Source organism: Taudactylus pleione, unplaced genomic scaffold (genome assembly GCF_031769625.1).
Source record: "Taudactylus pleione unplaced genomic scaffold, aTauple2 ptg000006l, whole genome shotgun sequence".
NCBI lineage: Eukaryota > Metazoa > Chordata > Amphibia > Anura > Myobatrachidae > Taudactylus > Taudactylus pleione.
Genome location: NW_028284409.1, coordinates 2,684,333 through 2,707,433, shown reverse-complemented (window position 1 = coordinate 2,707,433; position 23,101 = coordinate 2,684,333). Strand labels below are relative to the sequence as shown.

Here is a 23,101-nt window from a genome sequence, read left to right as displayed (position 1 = left end):
CCTGTCACCTCTCCTTATCACCCACTGTCTATTATCTATCCCGTCTCCCTCTCCTTGTCACCTTCTTGCTTCTTCCTGTCAACCACTGCACTTTGAACTTGGAGTAGGGTGGAGGAGGGGGGCCCAAATCAAATTTTTGCATCTGGGCCCAACACTCAAGTTCTGTCACTGGGTACATCGATTGTGTGCCAGTTACTATTAGACTGCATACCTGCTATAAACTCAGGTAATAGGGGAGACCATTCGGAGTCTCTTGTTTGGACAAATAAAAGGGCTTGGGCAATTTCTCCCACTCTCTCTTTATTTTTTCAAGTAAACTATCAGAATACAAAACAACCCTAATTTTTCCACCTATTTTTACCTAGTTCTCCCAAAAAGGCCATTGATCCTTAGTATTTTTTGGATTTGCTTGCATAGAGTAGAAATTAAAAAATAATAAAAGATTCCCAATGAGCCAGATGCACTGCAAATATGGGAAAATTGGTTAAGGAGAAGCTGTTTAAATGGACAACCCTCAAATAATAAATTATATGTAGTTTAAAGCATGAGAGCCCCTCTCGTAGCTCACCTTCTGTAGAAGTCCTCAAAATTGCCAGTGGTAAAAATAGTCCTGATTTAAGCAGGACAATCCCAAATTTTAAAGAAGAATTGCAGAATTTATTATGCATTTCGTGGACATGGTGCAAGCTTCTTTAGACTTGTTTATGAAGATATATTTTAGTAGAGTTGCTGTGTTCCATTACTGCGAAGAGATAAAAAGCATTTTGCGAGCAGAGCGGCGGTATTACGTCCTCTGTGTGCAGCTCAAAAATTGTTTATGAACATAAACAAGACTGAAGAAGCGTGCAGTGTACCCGTGAAATGCCTAACATGCTTGTGCAATTCTTCCTCAATGTGCCTTAGAGAAGTTGATTTCTTGCCTTTTCACTACTATGGCACCTGAATCATTCGTCTACATTTTCAATGATTTTATTAATAAACTTAAAGCCGACCACTTAATTGATAGAACCTGCACCAAAAGGAACATTCCAATTTTGATTTTACTGGCAAAGCCTCATAATTTAGAGGGAATGGGTATGAAATACCGCCGGCCGCATGGCCGACGGTTCGATTCCCGTCAGCGGAAGCCCGACAGGAACAGAGTGCGAAGCAGCGGAAGCCCGACAGCGCTGGAAATCCCGATCGTGGATAGGTAAGTATAGACTAACCTAACCCTCCTTAGGGGTGCCTAACCCTAACTTCCCCCCCAAGTGCCTAACCCTAATCCCCCCTCTAAGTGCCTAACCCTAATCCCCCCTCTAAGCGCCTAACCCTAACCACCCCCTTCCCCGCTACCTAAACCTAAGTCCCCCGGGGGGGTGCCTAACCCTAACCCTCCCCCTAGCCTAACCCTCCCAGGGGGGTGCCTAACCCTAAGTCCCCCCGGACCCCTAAACCTAACCCTCCCCCCCGCGGCGATCGTGATGCCAGGCGCCGGTCTCCCGGCGTCGGGGAAATGCGGGCGTCTACATCTAGACGTCTGGCATTTCACCCTTCCCGGGATAAGACAGTCGGGAAGCCGGCTGCCGGTATATAGGCATTCGGCTTCCCGATTGCTTCCCATTTAGAGATATGATCCAGCATACAATGGTCTGATTTCCAAATTTGTACTGTTGAGAGGTATAATTAAAATACAAGTTTGAATTAGTTGTAGGAAGTTGGTTGGTTAGGAAGCGCTTTGTAGTGGAGTGGGGTAAGGGGATGTGTGGTTGGGAACAAGTTTGAATTAGTTGCTGATCCATAAATAATGGCTAATTACTGGACAGTATGTAGGAAGGAAATATACAAAACCTGAGACACTTACCTGAAGCCACAACTTGTTTTTCACTGCGTCTCTGCCAGTGGCAATACACTGGAACGTGGCGTTCTGACCAGCATTCACCTCAACATCTCCCAGTCTCAAGAAGTGAGGAGATTTATCTGTATAGAAAATATAAATAGTTGTGATGTTTGACATACATTGTAGAGAATGCAGCTTTCATGGTAGATGCTTCCTTTGCACTGTGAATGCCACAGTTTTGGTGAAAGAGGTCTAGAAACAAGGAAATATATTCTAATCCCTTCTATACAGAGCTGGTGCTGAATGCAACATGAATATGGACACTCACTAAAGAAGAGATCAAATAAATAACAATGAAAATCATCATTGGCTTTAAGGGTAAATAACATATGGCAGCCTAAAAAATTTCCATTTTTTAATATTGGATGTGCATCACTTATACCGAAGCCTTTGCTCCACTAACAAGCCCGCAGACATCTGTCATTAAAATGGTGTTTTCAAAGTCTTTTAGGATTACAAGTAAATGAAAAAAAAAACAGAAGCACTTACAAAACAGTCCTATTGCTGAACCTAATGATCATCCTTGTGAGCAGACAATGTACCCATGTCACAGCTGTTTTACATAATGTGTTTGTTTGTTTGGGTTTTTTCCCCACAAGGAGTATCTCTATGAATCTGGTCAACAGGATGGTCTGTTGAGCTGCATATATGAACACGACTGCCTTCATAACTGGAAGATTATTTGTCAGATGCCAGAGAACCTCAGGGGTATGTATCACACATGGTTTATAATATCACAGGATAGCATATATGTAGCATTCAGTTCTGGACTTAACTATAACATAAGTTCATTTTCATAATAAATTTATTAATAAATACAATATTTAGCATTTCAATTGGCACCCCTGCCACTTTTCTAGCTGAGCAGGTTCAAAGATTCACTGGAAATACCTGTAGCATTGAAATGTAACCCTGAAATATGAATGCATTTGGAATGATAAGGATAAAGAATCCCAAGGGCCATATTAAAGAAGAGCACATGTTATATCTTCATTAAGGTGTCTAGCAGTGCAGCCTCAACTGAAACTAACCAATTAAGACCCACAAATAATGCATTTATTCTTTTAATTAAGGATTAGCACTCATTTACTAAGGTCTTCTTTCACAGTTGAGATTAGACAGTAATTAATGTAGCAAGCACATCATTTTCCACATGGAACAACAAACAAAAGAGATTTTAACCACTGTTGTTTCCAAAGCATTGTCTCAAAGAAGTGGCAATGTAAATAATACACAGCTGCACTCAAGACCTTTGTTTTTTTCTTTTATTTAAATAATAAACACAGAAAACCCAAAATATCATCCTTACCACAAGGGTAGCTCAAAACTTGTATGTCATCTATGGCGATGTATCCACCCCTCCCACCTGAGGACTCCGCTTCAAAGATTACCTGCCAAAAGACATGGAAATAAAGATATTTAAGAACACTTCAATCAACAGCAATCTTACTGCATTAGAAGGCATCCATTTAATGTCAAGTAGCTTTCAGGAAAGCCAACATGCTCTGTAATAACAGAGTCGAAAAGTAAAGAAAATTTTAAATATTGCTAGCGATTTTGGAAGGTCAAGAAGGATTTTCTCATAACATGGGGAAAAGGACTGAAATGCCATATATTACACAAGTATAATCTAACAAGATATTGGATTTGTTCAGTGAGGCTAATTCAGCGAAATCACAGGACATTACACTGTCAGGACATGGGATCTTCACTCATTAACAATACAACATATAAACTGTCCCAGAAAGAGAGACTTGAAAACAGATTTAAGACACTGAAAATTTAGCATATTTGTCAGCTCAGTTATGTTTTAAATGTCTAGTTTTACTGAGTAACAAAGTATTTTAAATTATTTCAAGATTCCAAGCTCATCTCATGTTCAAAAAGTATATGTTGCGACTGTATATTCCAATGACGATATTCTTTATTATAGATATTTCTACAGTATTAAGAGGTGGCTACTGAATAGTGAATATAAACATTATGGTGGAAAATGGCAAAATGGATGTGCATAGAAATCATTGCACTTACTATAATGCCAAGTTGTAGTCAACTTTGGACACACTTAAGCAGCGTACACACTAAGCGATATATTAATGAGCAATTGAACGATTACGACATCGTAATCAGTCAATCGCTCATTAATCATGCACAAATCGCGCACTATGTCTGAAACGACCAGCGATGCATCCCGCTGGTTGTTTTCAACATCTATCGTCGCCTGAACATGCACACCAAGCTGCCGATAATGACAGAATGGCCATGATCAGGGATGAGGGAGGGTGCCTACACTGAACAGCTAATCGTTTAGTGTAGGCACTACAGGGGATCAGGAATGATTATGATGTCGTAATAGTACTGTCTTTCCTAATCACCAAGTGTGTATATGCTGCTTAAGTCCTGGAGGAAGGGCTTTTAACAGCAGTAACAAACCGTCTAGGGCAGCGAATCCCAACCTTGGTCCTCAGAGCACAACAGTCCAAGTTTTAAGGGTATCAGAGCACAGATGGTTGAATCAAAATAACTGAGGTACTAAGAAGTCACTTGTGCTCAAATTTGACTACCCTTAAAACCTGGACTGTTAGTGTGCCTTGAGGACAGAGGTTGGGAAATAGTGGTCTAGGGTAAAACTGGAGTGGACTTTCAAATATTCAAGTATGCATAAGGTTACCTTGCACTACAAAAATACCAAACTTAACAAGCACTGATGTTTTCTCAGCACATACTACAAAAAGCTTGCACGCATCCTCTCTGCTGCTTTATAAGAGTTTCCCAAACTCCGCCATTATGGGTTTTAAGGATATTGATGCATGAATCCAGATGGTTAAATCAAACTGACTAAGGTACTAATTATGTCACACGTGCTCAATCATGGATATCCTTAAAACCTGGACTGCAATGGCAGAGTTTGGGACCTCTGCTTTAGATTTTATTAACACAATTCACCCAGGCCATAGATTTTTTGTAGCTGCCACCAGAGCAAACATTGTTGTAATCCCTGAAGAGGAGCATGACACTGTTCAAAGGTTACAGCTACAGGCTCATTTCTCTGCTGAATGTGAATTTTTAACTATTTACCAAAATATGTTATGAGCATTGCCCACCTCACTTGTGCTGTGCACCCACCCCTTAACTATTAGAGTTCTAGGTAACATTCGACCAATGATAGTGCCAGCTCTGAGTCTACGAATGTAAACTAGATAAAGCAACGGATAAATTGTAAAAAAAATAGACCCCTACAAAATTGGTAAAAGAAATTAGTATTACTGTTTAATACTTCTTTATTCAATCTTAAAACACTTTGGAAATAGAATTGGTTTCCTATTGTGTTATTTTCACAGGGCAATCTGGCTCTTTCCTTCCACTTTTAAAACTGCTTCTAGCAGATATCCTACAATCCTGGCAAATAATGTTTTTGCAGACACAGATGGACTGGGACGACAGCTCAGTGAAATGCTTCCAGCAAACTGAGCAATATATAGCCTTCACTTGCTTCAGACAGTTCAAGAGGAGGCTTCTCTATGAGAGCGGCATTGGACCATGAAACATGAATAGAGGGTCAGTCGCTTACACAATAAATTCAACAGCACTCAAAAGACAGGTTATAATTCCAACATCTGCTCTGTTGTGAAAATAGTTTCCTTTCCTGTGCTAGTATTTTAGCAGGCAGTACCCCTTCTCATGTGAGAATGTTATATACTGTATAAACACTTCTATTACTCATTGTATGCTGTGTGGTCACAGAGGACAACATATTTGTATGTATTCAATGAAGTATTAGATATTTGTATAGATGTGTCATCTCCATTTACAACCTAATTAGTATTACACAGAAAGAGATGCTAAATGTAAACTTACTGGAAAAGAAAAGGGAACAACCTTTTATGAATAGGTCTTAGGTTATTAAATAAATCAGTAGATTGCTCAATCTGCTAGAAATCATCAAGTATTCAAACTATAGCAACTTTTACTTCAACATCTGCCCTTCCTGCATAGGGACTCCGGTCTAGGCTAGTCCCAAAGCCCAAGAGTGAGAGGATTTTAGTAATCAGACCAAGCTTCATCTGTCACAAAGCTCAAAAAATCCTCTAGACCTATTAGTACAAGTATTTGCATTAGGACAGAAAAATGTACAATGTCAGAGGTTATGAGAGGTTATTAGAGACAAAAAAGCTTTATGATTTGAATACTTCATAAGTTTGGCTGGTTCCCCTCACACCCCGCAAGTGTTGAGAAAATGATGAGGACTTAATGGACTATCAGTGCGGTGTTCTCAATGTAAGAAATGGAAACATCGAGAGTTAAATTCATTTTCCAATGTTTAAATTCAATGTACATTTATGTCCACAGCCTCCTTCCGTGTTAAACACCATGCCATGGCGTGACTCTGTAGCAGAGCGCCTTTTCATGCGATTTTTCCTTAACATGTGTCTTATTCACAAAGTGATGTGAATATGATGCACAATCAGCTTATGCTGATTAAAATGATATGCGCATGTCTATATTCTGTGAGCGATTGCGGTTATACCTGCAAGCAAAGCGCTATGTTACAGTGTCACAGCCACTGACACTAACTTAGCATTTGCAACTAAGACGCATTTTAAGAGTAAAGGTCGCTCAGCACTACAGAGTTGCACGGCGCTCATGTGTAATGTGACTTGTAGCGAACGGAGGATAGATGTATGCGGACACATTACTGTGCACTATATATGCATTTAAAATGTATATTAAATAAAGAGATCTTTTTACACCGCAGGTTGCCCAAGCAGTGTTTTCTCAGCGCTCCAGATCTCACTGTGGCACCAGTAAGAGTGGTCAGTAATAGCAGGTTACTGCATATTTATCTGCTGACCCTTGGAAGAGTAGGTGAATCTCCCACATCCTGCTCATTTCCTAGTGAATATCAAAAGTCACAGGTCCGTAGTGAGGAGGCATGTTCAATATGATGTAACTCTAAGAATTGCATAATTTTAGCCCTCCTCCCTTCCCATTGATGTGCAGGGGTTAATGAAATGAAGAGCCTTGCCCCGCACCTGGACAAGACATAAAAAGTCATCAAGTATGGGTTACCGACTGTAATGGGAACTCCTAGACAAAGCTGTACAACTACACATATGAGAAGTCTAGCAATTTCACTGAAGCCAGGCTGGGTGTCACTCTGCATCCACCATAGAGGAAGCGCTGGGGAGAAGAAAAAGGCAATTTGTTTTACAAGAAAATGGGCACCGCTCTTCAGCACACTGATGGCTACATGAGTGTGACCACCCTTTGACTTCAAATCTCTGGCGGTCTTTGTTGATAGCTTTTTACAAGATGTGGTCTCCAATATCCCCAGCTATCTTTGTGAAAAGGGAGACTTTATTAAAAAAAATTAAGCTTTTGGGTGATTTTCCTGAACAATCTTATTTAGTTATTAAGTACACTAATGCATTTAATACTGAAATATCTCATGATTCTGACCTGGAAGCTGTTAGACACTCGAGACCACCACAACGGTCCCCTTATTAAATTTATCAATTTAGTGACTCGATTGGTGTTGAAATAAAGCCATTTTAAATATAGTGATGCATATTGTATGCATCTGGAGGGAACCACAATGGGTTCTAACCTGGTGCTAGCATACACCAATATTTTCATGTGTGAATATGAAAATACATGTATCTTGACTGATTGGTAGTGTGCAAACCTGATACAAACTTACCCCAACAGACTTAAAGTTATTACAGCAAGAGGTGATTCTACCAAGCACTAGTCAGCAGCAGCTGGGAAGCAAGCACAGAAATGGCTGTCAGGCATTACCTCTGTTACAAGTGTGTGCCAAACGAAGATAATTTCTTCTCTTTCTTCTGAGCCATCAATATGTGCTTTAGTCTGAAACTGCCTTATGGCGCACCTCTTATAAACATCTATGCGCACAGCATGTATTGCTCTATCAAAATGTCCCAGCTTTTTAAAGGGAATGCAATTATAAATAAGACCATTCTATAACAATAAGTGTAATAGGTAATTATCTAATTCAGGTAAAACATTAAGTTGAATTCTTTTTTTAAAAAATTAGGCTTTTGTTGAATAGTAAGACATTCCTAGTTTACCAATGTATACAGTTACATAAAACTGAATAATAAACAAAGGTTTTCATCTAAATTTGGCCACAACAGTGCTTGTTCCATTGCAGTCAATGGATAATGAGGTTTACCAAGTATACCTGTACTCAGGGGAGTAGCGAGGGTGGTTCCAGTGCAGCACATGCTCCAGGTGCCTGCTCAGGCCAGAGCGCCGAAGATCTGAGTGAGGGGGAAGAACTGTGTAATGGGAGGTGAGCTGTGTAAGGGAAAGAGCTGCAGCAGGGTCTGAATGAGGGGGGATCGTTGTGTGTTTGAGAGGAGGAGATATGTGTGAGAGGGGGGGAAGATCTTAGTGAGTGGGAAGAGCTGTGTGAGACATTTGCACACTGTCTGTATTTATATATACATTAATAAGGAGCCCAAAGGCAGTATTTTGCGTAGGACCCTTAATCCAGCTGTGGGACTGAACAGAAGGGAGGAAGGGTAGAACCACGGGCAATAACAAAGAGGGAGGAGGAGGCAGTGCCCTCCCACCATCACCCTAAGCTTCTCCTCTTTTTCACTTCTGAGGTGAGTCCCACCTACCACCCTGGCCCTGACGTCAGCCGGCCAGGAGGAGCAGCCGTATCCCTGCTGCTGAGGGGAGGCCTGAGCCGGGTGCTGACGCTGAGAGGCTGGGTCGCAGCATTTGTGACTGGGAAAAGTCTGAGCGGTGAGTCTGGTGAGGTCATGCCCGACTGCTCTGATGCCAAATGCCAATAAGGGGCACTTCTATGGCATGTGTATAAGGGGCACTACTGTGGCATAATGTAAATAAAGGGCACTATTGTTAGGCATAATGTGAATAAGGGGCACTACTGTGGCATAATGTGAACTCTGGACATTACTTTGACATAATATTAACTGTGAGGACTACTGTGTAGTATAATGTGAACAAATAGCCAAAACTGTGGCATAACGCAAATTAATGGGCACTAATTTGTGGCATAACATGAATAAAATACACTACCGTGTGGCGTATAGTGAATAAAGGGCACTACTGTGTGGCATAATAGGAAATAGTGGCTTATTTTTTATTGGTGAAATTACTTTAGTGGGTTGGATATAATATATCTAGCCCTCCATGTCCCAGTATGATACTTGCCCTAATGTTTATTTTTATTTCCCTTTAATTAGCCCCTACATGCTACCTGACACATTTGGGGGGATGGGGGCATAGTAGCACATACATGCTCCGGGCGGAATGGTTATAGGCTACATCCCTGCCTGTACTAATATATACAAAATAATCAGGGTGTGTCTGCAGAAATTAATACGGTTATATAACTGTGGAGCTGTTAAAAATACAGTAAAAACTGCAGGGTCTCATTCACATCAGTAAGTATGGAAGGCAGTTTGTGCGCACACTTGAAAACTGCATTATAGTCAAAATGAATTTCTTCGTTTCACCTAGCTCATTTATATCCAGGTGTTAAAGTACATGTACTCTATAGTGTTTAAGAAAAAACAAATTTCTATGTAAATCTACAAACTTGCATTTTTCTATTCTGAAATTTGCTTAATGCACATGTTTATTCAGGAGTGTTCATGAGGACAAGTTAAACAAGTTATACCTATATCTCACAAACCACTATATACCATGATTTGTGTAATTTCAATATATGTCTTTGCAATTAAGTTGCGAAGACCACACTTTTTTACAATATATACTTCAACTTTCTCTATAGCATTTTGCTACTCTAGACAATAGATTATTTGATTTAGAAGTAGCAAGGATCAAATCCAGCAGAATCGCTACATTACATAAACCGCCTTCCCTGTAATTAATTTTTCTTACCATTAATACATTTAACACTGCATTAACCTAGGATGTGGAAAATGCAGACTTGTTTATAACAGCAGCCCAGGCATGCTCAATGTAATTCCTCAGTGACCTCTGGTCAATTATTATACAGCAACTCCAAAATCAAATTCACAAATGTTAATTATTTCACCAACACAAACATTCTAGTACCAGCATGCAATTTACACATTATAAATTTAACCAAAGTTATTTTAACACCTTTAGAAATAATTCAACAGGTCCAAAAATCCATAGATCTATAACTATATACATAAAATGCTGTAGAAGGAACTTAGTACAATTTGGTAATGCATAAAGACAGATGTGCCCTTAAAAGGCTTTTCGTATAAGCACACTGTTTTCTTTTATTTGAAATGAGGCACAGTTTCCAAACCAATTGCAGTCATTGTTAAATCTGACAGAGATAACAATTTAGTGTATGCACAATGTAGGGAAGTTGTAGGACTGACACATTACAGTATGCCCACTTCAATTCAGTCTGAAAAATTACCCATTATGACTAGATTATTATTGGATTTGGTCATATATATTTGTTCGTATCGAATAGACTGTCACTGACATGCATCAAACGTTTAACAAACTCAGTGATGCGTGGTGAGGTCAATGGCTGAGGAGGCACACATGGAGATAGGTCTGAATACCGAGAGCCTGTCTAACCCCCTACTCACTGTAACTCTCCTCTCACTACACTAAGCTTCGGTGTCTATTGATTTTCCTACCTGCATCGCTGTGTCTTCTCTTGCTGATGCTGACTGAGCTACGATCTCTAAACATGGCAGTGCACTTCTTGGTCACATGACACATCCAAGGTGTCCATATGTGCTCAAGGCATGCCCCCATACTCAGAGGCATGTCTCTCTTAGCTCTCTTTCTGTGCAGCTTACTGCCCGAGGTGTGGTCCCGCCCCCAGCTCTACAAGCTACATGTTGAAAATCCCAATTCATAGATCCCAACCCGAAAAGGGTCAGAATGTTTAACATTTTGAATTTCCCAATACGCAGATGGATTGCCAATCATTGATGTCCACGAATCGGCGGTTGTGGTTGTCGATCAGGTCGGCGTGGGCAGAATGGAGAATTGCGGCTCTTGTATATGTAGTCCTTAACAGTATATGTTTTTCATATCTCTTTGCTAGAGCTCAGGTGTGCATTTCTGACGCAAATATCCACAGATGGTTCTAATTACTCACTTGTGAGGAGGCATGGAAAACATGTACTGTTAGGGATAGCTTTACTATGCCACAGTTTTTCAAAATTAAAAAAAAGCTGTACAAAAAAAAAAAGTTTACAAATACACATATGATCAAGTATGGAGAGTAGAGTAGCTTATCTTAAAGCAGAGGTAATGCTCGACGGGCATTTCAGTGCTGACTTGCACCTTCCTCATGGGCTCGCATTACCATTGTTACAAATGTGTGCCCTGCTATAAGAATACTTTCTTTTCTTCCTTTTGAGCTTTCAATATGTGCTGAATTCTGTAACTGCCTAGGACGTATGTCCATGTTATAGCGTGCCTCCTACAGCAGAGCATGCCACAGTTTATCAAATGCTGCCGATCGGCTGCTTACGGTGATGGATTTCAAAATGGCTATGACCTATCGTCCAAAGGGCTTTTGAAATCCATCGGCCAAAGCCACCAATCATATGCTGCTTTGAAAAACTGTGGCATAGTAACTCTACCCCTAGCAGTGCATGTTTTCCAGGTCCCTGGAATAGAAGATTATTTTTATTCAAATTAGTAGGAACGGTATATACCATCTTCCACAACATTTTATCTAGAGCTCTCCATTATGCAACCTTAGTTAAAACCCATATAAAGGTTGGTTTATAGCAGACAACAAGGAAACACTAATAAAATCAGACAAGCTCTGGAAGCTAGCACGCAAAGCACACAATACAATACATGTTTTTATTTTCTGCTTTTAAGAAACTTATTACAAAGTAAATTCTGGAATTTGAGTTTTTCTTGCTCTGAACTCAATTACAGTATACATTCTTCATTAAAATGATCACTCTTAATTAATTAACCAACAACAATAGAGATATTTTAGGCTTCAGTAATAATTTTACTACTGTAGGGCTAGTTTCCAACATCTCAACCACACACAACCATTCAAACATCAGAAAAGAATGGTGCTACCATTAGATGAAGCTTAGTGCTGCCTAGGGTGTAAATGGTTATGGGTCCCTATAACACTGAATGAGAGTAATAATGACAGTCATCAATGATTCTAATACCCCTATAGATTCGTCACATGGAGTGCTGCTTCTTAATATTAGTGATGGACGGAGAATAAGGAAAAGGTCATAGTATCACAGCTAAACAACACAATCCCAGTCTGAGACTCGTGGATGTTTCCCTAACCTCCCATGGCAAGAAGCAGCAGGGTAGAACGCACCAGCCTTCTCCTCAGATGATGTCTTTATTCTTTTGATCTCTTCAGCCTATTGCAGATCAGAAGAAAACATGCTAGTATTACTAACTATACCTAGAGATGAGCTGTTCGGTTTCCCTGGAAACCCAACACACCCGAACTTAGGGGTTCAAAGTCGAATAGAGTCCCAGTCTTCTTGCATTTCGCATTTACAAACCGGATCTTGCGTGTTTTTGATTGCATTTAAGTGTGTCCCTAGTGATTCCATGATCTGTGAGGTGGTCAAACTGACTGGAAATTAATGTTATTGATATTATTAAAACTAAAGGAACAAAAACAGGACCAAATTAAGTTATTTTAGCAATTTTTATACATGATACAAATAAAAACATGGGCATATGTGCACATCTCTACCTACAACCCATGCTAAAGACTGCCAAAAGAGTTGCAAGATCCCCAGCATTCATTAGACGCTCCAGATAGGCACCTTGCAGCCTTGTACAGCATGTCGGAGTGTCCTCAGGATGCTCCAGGCAGAGTTGCAGTTACTGGTGCTGCTGGCCACCTCCTTAGGGGCATCATCAGGACGTTGAGCACTCAGGGGATGGGTTGGTACAGGGTGCATTTGAACCAAAACAGCTCTGACCCATCAAGGCATGGATTCCACAAAACTCCTAATGTGTCCTGCGGTATCTGGCACAAAGACGTTAGCAGGAGATCCTTTAAGTCATAAATTGTGAGGTGGGGCCTCCATGGCTCAGACTAGTTTTTTTCTGCACATCCCACAGATGCTCGATTGGACTGAGATCTGGGGAATTTGGAGGCCAAATCATGTTTCTCAAACCATTCCTTGACATTTTTTGCATTATCCTGCAGAAAAAGGCCATTGCCACCAGGGAATACCGTTGCCATGAATTGGTGTACTTTGTCTGCAACAATGTATAGGTAAGTGGTATGTGTCACAAGAACGCCATGTTTCCCAGCAAAACATTGTCCAGAGCATCTTCCCATAGTGCATCCTGGTGCCAACTCTTCCCCAGGTAAACAATGCACACGCACCCAGCCATCCACACGATGTAAAAGTAGATGTGATTCATCAGACCAGACCAGCTTCTCTCATTGATCCATGGTCCAGTTCTGAAACTCACGTGCCCATTCTAGCTGCTTTTGGCATGGACATGGGTCAGCATGGGCACTCTGCCAGCATTAACTTTATCAACAATTTGTGCGTCAGTAGCTCTTCTGTGGGATAGGACCATATGGGCTAGCCTTCACTCCCCATGCGCACGAATGAGCTTTGGGCACCCATGACCCAGTAGTCAGTTCACCGGTTGACCACATTTGGTAGCTACTAACCACTGCATACCGGGAACACTGCACAAGACCTGCTGCTCTGATCCAGTAGTCTACTAAACACAATTTGGCCCTTGTAAAAGTTGCTCAGATCCTTACGCTTGCCCACTTCTCCTGCTCCCAACACATCAACTTCAAAAACTGTTCACTTGCTACCCAATATATCCCACTCGCTGCGACATTAGTGCCATTGTTATGGGATAATCAATGTTACTCACTTCACCTGCCAGATAATTTAATGTTATGGGTGTTCGGTATATTGAGAGATAAATATATATATTATTTTTATTTTTTTTGCTTTACATATATTGTCCTATATATGTGGCCAAAATGTTGAAGTTCCCTACATTAAAGACAAAATGTAGATGCAACACTATGGAAATGTGTGGAACTTATTCCTTACGGTGCTCTTCGATGATTGTCGATATTTGTAACACTGTCACTCCGGAATCACTGAATCCTGTTATAGTATTATTGTGTTTACACCCACTTACTGAAAATACATAACATTATAGAAGACTGCAACTGGATCCAATGCATGCAGCTTATCCCACTCTCATTCAATAAACATCTGAGTTTTCCATCATCCATCCTTCCTCCTTGTAGCAGTGTATAATTTGTTCCTACTCGCCTAACCTCACTCACTGTCACATATAGATTTCTTGTACATTTACATTGTTCATTCGCTTCTATTATTATTCCAGTTCCTGGCACTTTTTACAACAATGGTTGTCAACATCTAACATGTCTCCATTAAACGCTTTGATACGTTAACATATCTGTTTCCAATAATCATAAATTAACCTATATTTTATGCAATACTAGCAACTGCAGACATTACTGTACTATTATACTGTTACACCTATCAATTTATAAAAATATATAAAAAGTTTATGTAATGGTGGTCCACCAGTTGTAAATAAGCTTGTTTATCTGAATACTTTGATTCATTGCTATGCATTCACTATGGGAGCAATACAATTTCAGAATGCTGAATTTGTACTGCTGGAAAAAATGCAGCGACCAATTTCGGTATGATACATACCACCCTGAAATCGTGCACTTTGTGATCCTACTACTCTGTCTGGGCACAAAGTGATAGGATCTATAGCTAATGTGAGTGACGAAAACGAAAAGATCATGTCGCATAGCGTTCATACTCACTGTCAGATCATAAGTATTATCATTGCTTATTTGTAAGGCCGAACACACTGCAGAGTCATACAGAGTTACAAATCACACACAATACAGTCACATATAAAGAGTAGAGTAGTACAGGGGAGTTTGATGCACAAGACAAAAGGTAGATATGGCACTGCTCATGAGAGATTACAATTTAGAGACATACACGGGGATTACATATGTCACTAGTCCCGATTTCCATTTTATAAATCCTTTACAGATAATTTAAATTAACTACCTTTAAGTGGCCACAAAAGCTGCTATTTGTGGCAAATTGCTATGCGCTTGGCCAGCTTGAGAAAAAAAAACACCATAGAGAAATAATACATCAATGTTGTATAAATGGTAAAAGAAAATATGGCTAAATGTCAAAGAACAAATGAAGGTTACATTCCCTTTATAATATATAACAAATGTCCTTCTCACACCTAATGAGAAATGCAAAATGCCACGTTTATTAGGACTGTAGCCCAAATCGTTTTGATCTAGAGCTTGTTAGCAGACTGGAAAAAAATATCTTCTGAGTAATTTATTTTCTGTTCACAAGACAAAGATCACAGTATCGCCACCTTTTATTTGTAGGCTAAAATCCCCACAGCTTTATGCAACAAAAAAAAGTGGACGCACAGTCATAGAACATGTGGCCCGAAGTACTTGACTAATATGGCCACCACTGAATCGAACAGTTAAAATCTTTCATCGCCATCAAGGGAGATGTTGCTAATTTGCACCTAATGTGGACTGAATATATAGCTATTGTTATGCAAACTATGTTTAGGGGTTGTGTACATGATCATGGCAGGCAAGATGCTGGCAATCAAAATACCAATAGCGGCATCCCGACAGTCAGAATCCTGACACCTGAAAGTAAGCCTAACCCTAATCCCCACCAGCAGCAGCCCAACCCTTCCAAGCGTAGCCTTACCCTACCCCTACCATGTGCAGCTCAACCCTCCCCCTTGCAACCTAACCATCAGAATGCCGGCAATCAATTCTGACACCTGTATTCTGAGTGCCTGCATCCCAAACGCTGGGGTGGTGCCTAATCCTATGTTTAGGTATGTGAAACTTTAACACCATGTTATGTTTAAAAAGTAGCATTGCAGCACTGGAATTGTTAATGTTCATGGCGCAGCACCAAAGGGGCTTAAGTCCAGGCACTATGCACACATTGCAGAAATGTACTTCTAATACAGGGGCGTATCTATAATATGTGAAGGGTGTGCGGTGCACACGGGCTCACACCACACACCCATATTTTAATGCTTACTTCTCCGGCGTCTCAAGTAGGCATCAGTGCTGTACAGACAAAATATAGCATCGATAGCATATTTCCTGACAGACAAAATATAGCATCGATCTCTATTATTTAAAAGGTTTAGTACTGTTATACATGTAAAGTGAGACTTGTTTGATGGAAATGCGTAAGTGAAAGTCTGTTACACTGACAAGGTAACATTTATGAAGAAAACAGTTATTAAATGAAAAAAACCCACATTACAGTAAGGTACACTAACAAATGGTGGTAGCAGCTAATAATTGTACACCCAGAAGACTGCTAACCCTAAGATTTTTATTTTTTAGACAACGGCTTTCAAGATAATAAAAAATATATATGAAGCATGAAGATGATTGATGTGGAAACATCAACATTGTTCCCGATACTGTAGATGATTGGTTTACACTTTCGTCATAAAAATCTTTAACACCCCTGATGGATTTTAACCAGGTGGGATCTGAATTGCAATTTAGCATGGGTAGTGTTGAATACAGTGTGTAAGCTGTCAACTCAAAGCACTATAGAGTGCAAAATTCAGCTATGTATCAGATTCTACACATACTATTACCCTTTCCAAGTGAGGAAACACCCAGAACCAGATTAGTTAGTATCCTTGGTGAGAAAGAACACTGGCTTCTTTTCATGCACTCTTTCGGGGATGAGACGTTGTAATGCTGTGACATTTTCCTGTAAACTGCTGCCAGATGCCAAAGGCGAGTTGGACACAGCAGGTGGCACTGCGTGTCACATGGTCTATAGTTGTGGGCACACCTGTACAATCACAGAACATTGTGGTGACTGGGCATCGCACTGACCACATCGCCTTTCTTACCCCCCTGGAAACCCCTTTTGAGCACTGAAAATTGTGCCTGTTGGCAGGTCTCTATGCCATGATGGACATTATATATATATATATATATATATATATATATATATATATATATATATATACACACACACACATACAGTCAGGTGTATAAATATTGGGACATTGACAGAATTTTCATATTTTGGCCTCTATTCACCACCACAATGGCTTTGAAATGAAACAAACAAGATGTGCTTTAACTGCAGACTTTCAGATTTAATTTGAGGGTAATTACATCCAAATCAGGTGAACGGTGTAGGAATTACAACGGTTTCTATATGTGCCTCCCACTTTTTAAGGGGCCAAAAGTAATGGGACAAACTAAACCCTAAATCTAACTTTCACTTTTTAATACTTTGTTACAAATCCTTTGCAGGCAATTACAGCCTGAAGTCTGGAACGCATAGACATCACCAGATGCTGGGTTTCATCCCTGGTGATGCTCTGCAAGGTCTCTACTGCAAATGTCTTCAGTTCCTGCTTGTTCTTGGGGCATTTTCCCTTCAGTTTTGTATTCATCAAGTGAAATGCATGCTCAAATCGGAGTCAGGTCAGGGGATTGACTTGGCCATTGCATAACATTCCACTTTTAACCTTAAAAAACGCTTTGGTTGCTTTTGCAGTATGCTTTGGGGCATTGTCCATCTGAACTGTGAAGCGCTGTCCAATGAGTTCTGAAGCATTTGACTGAATATGAGCATATAATTTTGCCCGAATCACTTCAGAATTCATTCTGCTGCTTTTGTCAGCAGTCCCATAATCAATAAATACAAGGGAACCAGGTCCATTGGCAGCCATACATGCCCACGCCATGCCACTACCACCACCATGCTTCACTGATGAGGTGGTATGTTTTGGATCATGAGCAGTTCCTTTCCTTCTCCATACTCTTCTCTTCCCATCACTCTGGTACAAGTTGATCTTTGTCTCATCTGTCCATAGGATGTTGTTCCAGAACTGTAATGGCTTTTTTAGATGCTTGGCAAACTCTGATCTGGTCTTCCTGTTTTTGTGGCTCACCAATGGTTTACATCTTGTGGTGAACCCTCTATATTCACTCTTGTGAAGTCTTCTCTTGATTGTTGACTTTGACACATATACATCTACCTCCTGGAGAGTGTTCTTGATTTGGCCAGCGGTTGTGAAGGGGTTTTTCTTCACCAGGGAAATAATTCTTTTGTCATCCAGCACAGTTGTTTTCCGTTGTTTTCTGGGTCTTTTGGTGTTGCTGAGCTCTCCGGTGCGTTCTTTCTTTTTAAGAATGTTCCAAACAGTTGACTTGGCCACACCTAATGTTTTTGCTCTCTCTCTGATGGGATAGTTTTGATTTTTCAGCCTAATGATGGCTTGCTTCACTGATAGTGACAACTCTTTGAATCTCATATTGAGAGTTGACAGCAACTGATTCCAAATGCAAATGTCACACCTAGAATCAACTCCAGACCTTTTACCTGCTTAATTGATAATGAAATAACGAGGGAATAGCCCACACCTGTCCATGAAATGGCTTTTGAGTTGATAGTCCCATTACTTTTGACCCCTTAAAAAGTGGGAGGCACATATAGAAACAGTTGTAATACCTACACCGTTCACCTGATTTGGATGTAATTACCCTCAAATGAAATCTGAAAATCTGCATTTCAAGCACATCTTGTTTGTTTCATTTCAAAGCCATTGTGGTAGTGAATAGAGGCCAAAATATGAAAATTCTGTCAATGTCCCAATATTTATGCACCTGACTTTTTTATATATATATATATATTTATTTTTTATTTTTTTTTTCATATTATTTTAATAAACTCATAGCAAACTTGTGAATGCTCCTTCAACTACAACGTTTATGGGAAAGGTTAGAGTACCAGAGTAAACATCAGATCTTCAATGTACACAAGGGCAAGTGTGTGTGTGTGTGTATGTATACACACACGGTGACCATAATTAAAACTTCCTTTCATAACAGTCTGTAGCTTGAACTAACAACCAGTATGTCACAATTATTGGTAGGGAGACTAATTAAGACATGGGAACCTGGAGTCTGCAGAAAAAGGGAATTTCCCGGGGGGCGGACCGAACTGTGGGGCCGAATGCCATTATGTGGCTCTGCCCCAAATAGTGTGTCACAAATTATTCTGACAGGCACTGGCAGCCCGCCGGCACCTGTAAGGGGCCCATAGCTCTGCTTTCTCCCCCTCACAGATGCAACCCCTCCCCCCATCCACAGCACATCCCGACCTCCCCTTTCACCACACAGGTTTTTTTCTTCTGCTCGCTCATCACAGAGCCAACCCACTCCTTCCCTGGCATCCCCCCTCTTCTGCTTGCTTTTTCGCACTCACAAATCCAAACCCACCCATCAGCAGCACCCCCTCTCAGGCTCCCCTCTTCTGCTCTTTCCCACTCGCAGCACCCCCTCCCCCACACAGTTTCCCTCCCCACAGCTACAGACCGCCCCATCCATGGCACCCCAATCCCTCCCTCCCCCACTCTGGTTCAACCCCAGCAGAAAATGAACCCTGAAAGAGAGATGAGCCAAGAGCCATTCTGACATTACAGGCACAGACAGAGCCTCATCCTGAGTGGGAGCTACAGAATCAGTGAATCCTGCTCCTTCACATTGAAGGTAAGTCACTTACTGTACATGTTTGCACTTATAATTGATTAATTACATGTAGTAACGCTATGAGTCATGTTCTTGTTGACACTCCTTTCTAATCTTAGTTGTGCTCCGAACAATCAGCTCTTTACTCGTCATTTTCAAAAACATAAGAGCTGATTAGTTGGAGCACAATTTTAGATTAGTAACTAGTGATAACAAGAATGTCACTCATTGATAAATGAAGCCCTTTATATTAGAAATGAAGAGTGGTGGTGGTTATGCAGTCATCATGTTGACATTTAGAATGTCAAAACCATAATGTCAACATTCAGGATGCCAACATGTTCATAATGTCAACATTCACAATGACAACATTGATATATTGTCGTCATTGTGAATGTTGACAGCCAGAATATCAACTCATGAATTTAGGGTTAGGATTAGGCGGAGGTTATGCTGCCAGTTACGGTAGGGTTAGTATGTGGTTCGGGTTAGCCTGCAGTTAGGGTTATCCTGTAGTTAGAGTGGGGTTAGGAATTGGCTGCGGTTAGGGTTAGGTTGCAGATAGGGTTAGGCTGTAGTTAGAGTTGGGCTACAGTTAGGGTAGGGTTAGAATTAGGCTGCAGTTAGGGTTAAATCGGAGTGTTTGTGTCCATAAGCGCTTCTATTCTGTATGTTAAATTCTATAGTAACATTAAAATAGAATATTAAAACTAAGATTTTGTTTCAACAGCTCATTTATTAAACAAATTCATTATAAGTGTGAGTGCAAAGGTATACCAAATATTCACAAACATGTAGTTAGCGTTAGGATTAAGCTGCGGTTAAAGTGAGGCTTTAGTTATAGTAATGTTAGGATTAGGCTGCGGTTAGGGTTAGAATTAAGCTGTCATTGTTAGGCTGAAGTTAGGAATAGGGTGGGTTATGATTAGACTGCAGTTATGGTTAGGCTGTAGTTAGGGTAGGGTTAGGATTAGGCTGCTGTAAAGGTTAGACTGTAGTGAGTATTGGCTTATGGTTAGGCTGTAGTTAGGATTAGGCAGAGGTTAAGGTTAGGCTGCTTTTAGGGTTAGGCTTCATTTAGGGTTACGGTGCAATTAGAGTGGACGTTAGGGCGCATTTATATCTACCATCAGCTGTGCAGCAAAGCCGGTGCGATAGGTCTTTGACTGACGCCGTATGATAACGCCAGGCCACACTCAGTCAACCACAAGCGTGAGTTATGGTGCTACCACTGGGAAATACTGAACCATCCTTCCTACATCCCTGACCAGTACCGAGTAATTTCCATCTGATTGGACCACTGAAGAAGCAGCTGGGTGAAAGGCGATTCGCTACCAACGGTGAAGTTCATCAAGCAGTGTTGACCCGGCTTTCAGGCGCTTGACACGGATTTCTTTTAAGCTGGGATAGATGCCGTGATGTACCGTTGGAACAAATGCTTAGACAAGTATGGCAACTATGTAGAAAAATAATCTGTACCAAGGCCATACTATTATACTGCACGAGTGTGTATATATATATATATATATATATATATTTATTTATTTTTTTTTATTTTTTTTTTTTTTTTTATTTTTTTTTTATTATTTATTTTTTTTTTAATCATGTTGGATAAGTTTTAAATAGGAGGTTCTTGACCTAATTCAATCGTGCAAAAAAAAAAAAAAAAAAAAAACACGACAATTTGATCGTTTTTTGGAAAAAGAAATATTAAACTTAAAAAGTTAAGTGGCTAATACTTATTAATATATAAATGTAAAGTTGTCCTAACAGAATAGAGCAGAAGCTGCATTTTACAATTATGTCTATAGGCAAGTTCTACATACTAGAACACACCCTGAAATGCAGACTTGCCTCATTTTACTGACAGCAGAAATAGCCCCACTTTACAAAGCATTGCTTTGTCTCCAGGAGGCTTAACGTTTGACTTCTGCTCCAAATCAAACAGAGCTCCTAGGCTCATCCTCTCCATGCCGTTATGAATTCCCACAGAGTTTGCAAAGCTGCACAAAGCAACAGCAAAGGACCAAAAGACCCTCTCTGACATTGCATTAACACAACTTACTATTACAATGGACGAAAAGGTAACATTTACAAGAGGGGCATGCTTTTAATAGATACTGTAGGATGTCTTTACCTTCAGAAGCGTCTTTCCCTTTCATCACTGTCTAAAATAGATTTATTACTCCAAGAGTGACCCTAAGCATCATGCGCTAAAGTAAAAGGCATTAACACTCCTGACTTGCAATATCATGTTATTTTCGAAGTTAGGGATACAGGTACAAAATCAAGATAAACCATGTAAACATAATCTGATTGAAAGTGGAATATAAGCAGGGTTTAGAGAAAAACACGAGCACATACAGTGCACCCGGAAAGTATTCACAAAGCTTCACTTTTTCCACATTTTGTTATGTTACAGCCTTATTCCAAAATGGAATAAATTCATTTTTGTCCTCAAAACTCTACACACAAGACCCCATAATGACAACGTGTAAAGTTTTTTTGAGATTTTTCCTAATTTAATTAAAAAAAAAAAAAAACACACAAAGAAATCACATGTATATAGGTATTCACAGCCTTTGCCATGAAGCTCAAAATTGAGCTCAGGTGCATCCTGTTTCCACTGATCATCCTTGAGATGTTCCTACAGCTTAATTGGAATCCACCTGTGTAAATTCAGTTGATTGGACATGATTTTGAAAGGCAGACACCTGTCTATATAAGGTCCCACACTTGACAGTGCATGTCAGAGCACAAACCAAGCATGAAGTCCAAGGAATTGTCTGTAGACCTCCGAGACAGGATTGTCTCGAGGCACAAATCTAGGGAATGTTACAGAAAAAAATCTGCTTCTTTGAAGGACCCAATGAGCACAGTGGCCTCCATCATCCGTAAATGGAAGAAGTTCAGAACCACCAGGACTCTTCCTAGAGTTGGCCGGCTGTCTAAAGTGAGCGATCATGGGAGAAGGGCCCTAGTCAGGGAAGTGACCAAGAACACGATGGTCACTCTGTCAGAGCTACAGCTTTCCTCTGTGGAGAGAGGAGAACCTTCCAGAAGGACAACCATCTCTGCAGTAATCCACCAATCAGGACTCTATGGTAGAATGGCCAGAAGGAAGCCACTCCCTTAGTAAAAAGCACATGGCAGCCCGCCTGGAGTTTGCCAAAATGCACAACAAGATTGAACTCTTTGGCGTGAATGCCTGGTGTTATGTTTGGAGGAAACCAGGCACCGCTCATCACCAAACCAATACCATACCTACAGTGAAGAATGGTGGTGGCAGCATCATGCTGTGAAGATGTTTTTCAGCAGCAGGAACTGTGAGACTAATCAGGATGGAGGGAAAGATGAATGTAGCAATGTACAGAGAAATCCTGGATGAAAACCTGCTCCAGAGCGCTCTTGACCTCAGACTGGGGCTACGGTTCAGCTTTCAGCAGGACAACGACCCTAAGCACACAGCCAAGATATCAAGTGGCTTCAGGACAACTCTGTGAATGTCCTTGAGTGGCCCAGCCAGAGCCCAGACTTGAATCCGATTGAACATCTCTGGAGAAATCTGAAAATGACTGTGCACCGACGTTTCCCATCCAACCTGATGGAGCTTGAGAGGTGCTGCAAAGAGGAATGGG

At 40.5% G+C, this 23,101-nt stretch overlaps 1 protein-coding gene across 7 annotated transcripts in view; it reads right to left on the bottom strand.

Moving 5' to 3' along the window:
- The window catches only part of PTPRK (protein tyrosine phosphatase receptor type K), a 437,401-nt gene that overhangs the window by 277,174 nt on the left and 137,126 nt on the right, over positions 1 to 23,101 (bottom strand). For all 7 annotated transcript variants that reach the window (XM_088452079.1, XM_088452101.1, XM_088452086.1 and 4 more), the window contains exons 4-5: positions 3,189 to 3,270; positions 1,844 to 1,959 (exon numbers count right to left, since the gene is read on the bottom strand). In XM_088452079.1, coding sequence (XP_088308205.1) covers positions 1,844 to 1,959; positions 3,189 to 3,270 — 198 coding nt within the window. The remainder of the gene's footprint in view (positions 1 to 1,843; positions 1,960 to 3,188; positions 3,271 to 23,101) is intronic.